The 7,556-nt window shown below is 36.5% G+C and overlaps 1 protein-coding gene across 4 annotated transcripts; it reads right to left on the bottom strand.

The window, feature by feature from the left end:
• Positions 1–3,833: 3,833 nt before the first annotated feature.
• Positions 3,834–7,294, bottom strand: LOC149170168 (amino acid permease 3-like). 4 transcript variants are annotated; one of them, XM_089427262.1, is made up of 7 exons: positions 6,692–7,287; positions 6,342–6,578; positions 5,942–6,035; positions 5,494–5,711; positions 5,126–5,268; positions 4,797–5,024; positions 3,837–4,691 (listed from the first exon to the last, which is right to left on the bottom strand). In XM_089427262.1, the coding sequence occupies exons 1-7, from the start codon at positions 6,726–6,728 to the stop codon at positions 4,290–4,292; spliced, it is 1,359 nt and encodes a 452-aa protein (XP_089283388.1). In that variant the 5' UTR covers positions 6,729–7,287; the 3' UTR covers positions 3,837–4,289. The 4 variants fall into 4 exon arrangements, with proteins under 4 accessions (XP_089283389.1, XP_089283387.1, XP_089283388.1 ...); XM_089427264.1 differs by having other exon boundaries at positions 4,511–4,691; positions 4,838–5,024; positions 6,692–7,292; XM_089427263.1 differs by having other exon boundaries at positions 3,834–5,024; positions 6,342–6,603; positions 6,692–7,294.
• Between the last annotated feature and the right edge of the window lie 262 nt (positions 7,295–7,556).

Here is a 7,556-nt window from a genome sequence, read left to right as displayed (position 1 = left end):
ATTTAACCCTTCTCGTTGCATTGGAGAAGGGTCCGGAAATTTGTCAAAAAACTTGTCCTCGGAACATGCACTTTTGCACCCTCGGAGGGGGTTTTTGATGAATGGACGGATCAAGATTTATTTATGTTTGCATTTTAATACCTGCTACTGATGTTGCACTTCTGTACTCTTAGTAGGCATTAGAAGTAAGTAGAAATAGATCATTATTGCTTCAGGTCTGTGAGTATAAAGTCAGTCATAAATGGTACTTTTATCTCTTGACGAGTTTCTGCTTGCATTCTTAGAGTAATATATAGATGATGTTGTTTATATGTTAACGTATGAATGAGTGGACTACCATTTGGCACTTTTGTATGGTGGAGTCATTGATTTGTGCTTAATACATGAATAACTGATTATGCGATATGTTGTTCACAATCGTTCTGCTTAACTTTTTATGCAGGATGGTTCATCTTAATTGATTTATATTCTCATAATAGCTGAATAATCTTCATTACCAGTTATTGTGTGAAACCTTTCTAGATCGCATAATGGAAAAAGTTCTATCCCGGGTTAGCATAGATTAGATGTGTTATTCTTTATAGATTAAAGTAGTATAAAATTCACTCTCAGAGTTCAGAACTAGATTAGCTTAGAAATAATTCCATATTTTCATTATCATATTCTACACACACACACATCACTAAACTCTACACACACACACCCCCTTAGAACGGGAAGCTGGTCCCGTTATCCCCAGTCGAACCCGCTACACCAAACGGGCACGGAGCCGCCAACCAGGTTCCCGACCGGGTGGGTATCCCCCTTGTTGTTGACCCGATCTCAGGGCCCTCAACACATTCAAAATAAATAAATTCTTAATCCATCGAAAACAATTTTAACTCTTATTTTAAGAAAACAACATACAATATTTATAAAACATAATTAATAAATATATAATAATAATAAAACACTTTAAATAATTTGTCAGCAATAAATATGATAATAACAATAGTAAAACATATTGTGTAGTGTAATAAACGGCTATTTAGATAAGGAAATTTGGGCATATTCAAAGCAATGGCTAAAGCCATCTTCGTATATTGGATAAAATTAACTTGGATCCCAAATAGAATTCCAAGGAAGATCAAACAACTATTCTTTCAGTTTGGATAATTTGGGAAAAATAATGGTTCTAGCCTCTTCAAAAAGGCTTGCAAATCCAAAATTAATGGGAAGTTGGACGCTGAAAAATATATTCTTGTTCTCAAAAGTATTGGAAACTAAAAATGTCTAGAGGCTCATCCAAGGCATTTACCTTTGGGCAGAATCAACCAAATAAAAATATCTTCCTCAAGAATTCATTGTGGATTGGATTCACAAGCACCAAAAAAACTAGAAAATGCTTAAATCATTTGGAAAAAAAAATATGTACGTCTTTCCTCTAATTGGGAATTGACTAATTTAGAAAATTGGAGATTGAGATGAGGTACTGATAAAAATAGATTCCTAAATTGGTTGCAAGGAATAACATAAAGCCCTTGCTCATCTCATTTGTGAGCTTCATAGAAATGACCTCGGCACATTAAAATAAATAACCCACTAAAACAAAGTCGCAAGGCAATAAAGGTGGCTAACATAAAGAGAAATTGGGCTAAGAGAGGATAATGCTAACACATAGAACTTCTAAATCCCTCCAAGATTATTTTATGACTCTCATATCATGAATACTAGCTCATCTGGTTCCTAAAACAAAAGGAAACTATGAACCAAAGATTGGATACAAAAGAACTATCCTAAGAGAATGGATGAGATACGAATCTGGCAAAATAAAAAAACACACATTCCTTCTTTTAAACAATAAAGCTCTTGCTTGAGACAATCTACAAAGAGAAGTTTTGAAGGTCTACGAATATGTTGCCTTTGCAAGTAAGAAATTTAAACTAATTCTAATCTTATCCTTTTTCAATTTCACTATAGAAGTATGGGAAGAAGGGGATAGAGTTATAGGACTATCAAATACCTTGAAAGGAAACAACATTGAAGAAGCCCACAAGTTATAGCTTTCCAATCCCATTCAATTATAAAGCTCTTCCACTCACCATTGCTTGGAGGAATTGGATAGCTACAATCATTGTTTGAAGACATAAAAATCTTCCTGTAAAAAGTGTTTTTGCAAAGTACAAATATCATCTTTTCCTTCTCGTAGCATGCCAAGTCATATTCAATTAGAATGACCAAATATGTACTTTACTCTAGTCCAATATAAAGCCTCCATGAAATACATATACATATTCAAAAAACTTTTAGTCCTAGAAGGATACTTCTAGGTCAAAAGTAAATAGGGCTATCAAAAGATCTAAAAAAATTATTATGACTACAAATAAACTAAAAGTAAAGGAATGACATTAGTTCAGATTCTGAAAGACAACCATCTTAATGTTCCCACATGATCTATATGCTAGGCACTTAGGGTAAACCTTCTTTGAACGTAGAATCAATGATAACATTGTGTTCCCTAAAAACATGCTAAAAGGAATTTTCATTTCTAAATGATTTCAAATTTAAGACTTTCTCGTATATAAGATACAAAAAGAAGTTTTTCAATGGAGGAATCCTCTCTCATCCATTTTATGACAATATGGGAGTTTCCCATGACTTGAAGCTTTTATACTTCCTTTTGGAGAACTACCAAAAACCAATTTGAGTGTGATTAATTCAATTAGTATTCGCGCTCCTATCCAATTATACTTTGAATTTAAAATAATGATTATCTTTTAAACACAAAATTCACTAGCTTTCCTAATAGGGGGTTACCCTATCCATCAAAGTAGAAATAGCTTCCAAACCTGTCTATGATTTCATTTGCCATTACCCTTGGTGGTTTGTGATTTTTGGCCTACATGAAGCTCTTAAGAATGTTCAAACCTTGAGTTATGCACCAAAAAGTGGGAATGATCTTATCTTCAAACAAAGTTGAGTTCCTACCCAATAATATTCCCCATGCGAAAATCGATGGCATGGCTTTAATATTGCCATTAATTACCACATGCAATTCAATTGTCATTCCATCCCATTTAGACCTTCAATCCAATCGATACTCTTGAAGTGTTTCATTGTCATAGTATGCCAACACATTGAAGGCCCATCTCATCGAGACATCATGGACTTGATGTTATCCCTCAACACAACCAGAAAACATTGCCATAGGATTCCATGCAGATCATAAAGATCTATGTAATACACTGCACCTCCTATGTCCCTCACCTACAATTGTCACTAGTTAGAATAAAGTGAGCAAAGGAAAGGAGATGAGGAGTAAGAAGGTAGTGATGCTTTGGAAACCTTTGTGAAGGAAAGAGGCAAGACGAGATGACTCTAGGGAATAACCAATGAAAGAAAAAGGCAAAAGGTAGTGACTTAGCCACAAGATTTTTGCACCAAATTTTTAGCCATGTTGCCATTGAAAGGCTCTTCCACATTTTTCTTGAACTTAATAGTTCTTGAAATTCACTCTACACCAGGAAAACATAATCTCATGAATAAATAAATGAGGGATGGGTTCCTCATAAACTTTGCAAAAATGGTATTTTCTTAGTCTTTTTTAACTTCCTTTTGGTACCAAATCCTATGTAAAAAATTTAAATAAATAAATGAGGGATCTTTTCCTCATAAACTTTGCAAAAAGGGTATTTGATTAGTCCTTGTTAACTTCCTTTTGGCATCAAGGCCTATGTGTGAAATTTATTTTAGAGGGCTGATTACATAAAAATTCCAGATTTTAAAAAATACTTAAAATTCCCCAACCTTTTTTATACATTATTCTATATCTTTCATTTTTTCTCCTTTACTTGAAACTTTACCCAACTCTCCGAGTCTGACCTTGATGGCCCAAAGATAATTGAACCCGTATCTCATCACAGAGAACCAATGACTTTGCAGGGGACTTCAACCAACTGAGCTAACCATCAGGCTAATTCCCATGTATGTTACATGATTTGTATGTTACATGATGCACATCACTCTTAACACTTCACTGGCAGATCAGATATCCTCAGTGTTTTCTACTTTTTTCACTTCAGTTTTTTATACCTTCCGAATAACAAGAAAAGAGTATTACAATGACATCTGTGAACATCTGTGAATTCTTACATGCTATACAGGAACACTTCTATGTATCCTTGTCTTTATCCTCAGCGTTTTCTACTTTTTTTCACTTCAGCTTTCTATACCTTCCGAATAACAAGAAAGAGTATTACAACGACATCTGTGAACATCTGTGAATTCCTACACGCTATACAGGAACACTTCTATGTATCCTTGTCTTTTAGAAGGCCCTCTATGGATCCAGCAGCAGATATGAGTGTTACAAGAAGAGATATCAAGCTGAATATTTCCAAAATGTTCCACTTCAGTGTCCATCTTGGGAGTTTATTCTGTGCAATGTGCATTTCAACAGGAAAGTAGACTACCAATGGCCAGAAGCTCAGAGCACCCAAAATTCCCAGCACATCATTGAATAAGGGAAATAAGATGGCAATGCCAGTGGTTGACATCACAAATGCAGTTCTCCAGCACAGTCTCAGCAGATTGACTCTGCACGACCCCCATAAGGGAATGCCTATGGGAATTCCCTCCTCGATGAATTTATTGTCAGGCCAAGTATGAGAAAACCATCCTTCAATGCAAGCGAATATTGGTTGACAATACACCTGCAAGGGTGTCATGAAATTATTTGCAATGAAGTTTCTATCGGTAGCAGAGATATTAGAGTTGAAATCCAGGACAACTGAAAAAAAGAGTAAGAAAAATCTCACTTGGTATGCTGCAACTAGGTGAACCACAATGCATGCATTACCTACGTCAACAAGCCAGTAGGGCTCATAGAATCCAAATCCTGTCAATAGGTTTCCTGGTGTTTTTTCCCCAAAAGCTGCATAACCCAGAAAAGCACATAGCATATAGAAGGTAGTTGTTATACTCAATGACAAAAAATTTGCTTTCTTCATAGTTACGGTCTCTGGGGGTGTTGACTTGAGAGTATCCTGCACAGTTGTAAATTAGAGGAAGCCTCATAGTTATCCATGGAGTTTCTTGTTGTCCAAAGGATTCAAATACACAAATGAACAAAAAGACTGAGCTATACCTGGATTTCAAGGGCAAGGTAAGTATATTGAAATGCAAATGAAATGTCAGCAAGACCTTGAAGCATCCTCCAAACTTTTTGAGTTTTAGGAAGAGAGTTGTTCGCGCTGATTCCACCTAGATTTCCTTTAATCTCTCCATTTCCTGCCATTTCCCAGAGCTTTGAACCCATAATAAGTTTCAACATGCCAGAGAACACATACACTACCTATGATATTTGCATTTTCAATATAGTAAATGAATAAAATCATGACTATGGTAACTTAAGAGATTGAAATTCGTTATCCTGGCCATATATGCTGTAAGAGACCAACTGGGGCAATGGTTGAAGCCCTGAAAATAATAGAAGAGAGTAAGACAAAACAGTACCAATAACTTTAGACATGCCAAGACCAAATCCTACTGTTGCGTAGGTAAAGGACATGGTTGCTGCAAGTATTGAAAGGCCCCATAGTTTATGAAAGTTCGGTATTTGACACAACATAACTTGTGTAACTCCAAAGAGGATAATATAGATGAGATCTGGAAAATGGCATGCTGCTGAGGCATGTCCATTCTTGTGGTAACAATTTGATCGCCTGATTGCTCTGCAATGTTACATAAATCAATCAGGACTGGAAACACTGATAGCTTTACAAGCTTCCAACACAAGTAACTGGAAGGCCTAATTTGAAAAATGGGCAGAAGCCCTCTACAAAATTACTGTTTAGGAAACTCCCTGCAAAGTGGGGATTGAGCGATGAAAGTAAATTAGAGTAAGTGGTTTGTTTAGATCAAAGGTTATTATGCTCTCAAAGCTCTTTCAATAGAAAGTGACCTGATGCTGCCTGAAGTAGTGATTGTGTAAGCAACACACATTCCAAAGAAGCTGGTATACTGAATTAGTCCACATATCCATGCTCTTTTTGCACCTGAAAAGCAAAGACACAGAATTATCATGTTCAGTGTAGAGACTCTGTAAAAAATGTTCAAGGTAAGGCAGAGAGTAGGGAGGTGCATTAACAGTTTACATAAATGTGTTTTATATGTAAAGTTGAGGGAAAAGAAATCTAAAAATGAGAATAATAATAAAAATTAAAACGATAAAAGAAATCAAGTATTTTTTTTTTTAATATATAAATTTTTAGTGAGTCCAGAGTTCAGTTGCATCTGTGTTAAGTATATTAAAACTCAAAGTATATACAGAGATATTTTAATCAATCTGGTAGATATAGCACCCAAATTAGCTCGAACTGCATCCCTGTAACAACTGTTTCTCTCAGGCCCAGTGACTGGATCTGGGAACCTGTAACAATCCGAGATCAGGAAAGTGGAATAGAACGTGACAAGAGCAAAGACAACCATAGTCACAGGCCCTGCAATCCATCCCAATTGTGCAATACTCCATGCCAAGGATAACACTCCTGCCCCTATGAGGCTTGTGATGATATGAGCCACTGCTGTCCAGAGTGTGCCTGTTCATTCCAATCTCATCCACAACTTCAAAACTCAGTCAGAGAAAAAACTGAGACATCCTTATAAAAAAAACCATTGAAGAGAAGTATAATGAAATGGATGAATACCATACCTGTTCGCAAGACATCTTTTGAGCCCTCGGATTCCATGGTAGACGCCGACTCCTTGTTGCAGACTGTGTGAGAGCTCGGTAGATGAAAACAGATTGACAAATTTTAATTTGATTCGGAGGAAGTGAATACTATTTTTAAATTCAAATATCAGATCGCGACAAAAAGCTAGAAAATAAATTCATTCCTGTTATTGAATTCATTTGGGATTGTCAGTAATCTCCGGCCCACATGATACTCGTTGGGCAATGGGAATTGGCCAGTTAAATTTGGAAATTCTCTGGTTTGGGAGTCGAAGTGTGGATTTGAGACTTTGATAGTCAAAATTTTCACTTAAAACAAAAAAGCCGTAACATTTTCAAGAACTCTTCATGCTCATGCTTTCACATTTGGTGAGAACCCAGTAACCTGAACAAGACTATCTGAGAAATGGGGGAAGTGAAGGTGGCGAGGTTGAGATTGAGGACTCTGACAAGAACACCACTAAAGGAGCCAAGATGATTGGTTAAATAGGGGGAGTTACTCCAACGGAAATCAAGAGACTATGAAGCTCTTATAGAGGAAAAGGCGTGGGAGAATAGACATCAGCAGAGAGGAAAGTCCACAGAATTACTAACTGCCACATCCCAATTGGTAGGAGGAGGGAGGAAAAAATCACTCCTAAAGGAAACCCATCACAACCTGGAGGTCTAGCTGGCGACGCAGACCATTCAAGAGGAACACAATGATAGTGCCAAAAACTCGGAGATATAAAAGATATTGGTAAATCATGAAAATAGTCGACAGTGATGGTGGAGTAAATTTCATGGCCCAGCCTATATAATGGAGAGTCGCCTCTTATCATGAATCGCGGTGGAATTCACATTG

Source organism: Pinus tabuliformis, chromosome 4_2 (assembly GCF_031772625.1).
Source record: "Pinus tabuliformis cultivar Carrire ecotype Pingquan chromosome 4_2, CPIR1, whole genome shotgun sequence".
NCBI classification, from domain to species: Eukaryota; Viridiplantae; Streptophyta; class Pinopsida; order Pinales; family Pinaceae; genus Pinus; species Pinus tabuliformis.
The sequence above is the reverse complement of the archived record's forward strand: the minus strand, read 5'-3'. Positions and strand labels throughout refer to the sequence as shown.

Excerpts from the sequence above, each read along its gene's own strand:
- LOC149170168 (XM_089427261.1), bottom strand. The coding sequence starts at position 6,728 with ATGGAATCCGAGGGCTCAAAAGATGTCTTGCGAACAG. Across the intron at positions 6,579-6,691 it reads AAAAGATGTCTTGCGAACAG|GCACACTCTGGACAGCAGTG; the intron begins GTATGGTATTCA and ends TGGAATGAACAG. Across the intron at positions 5,712-5,941 it reads ACTACTTCAGGCAGCATCAG|AGCAATCAGGCGATCAAATT; the intron begins GTCACTTTCTAT and ends GTAACATTGCAG.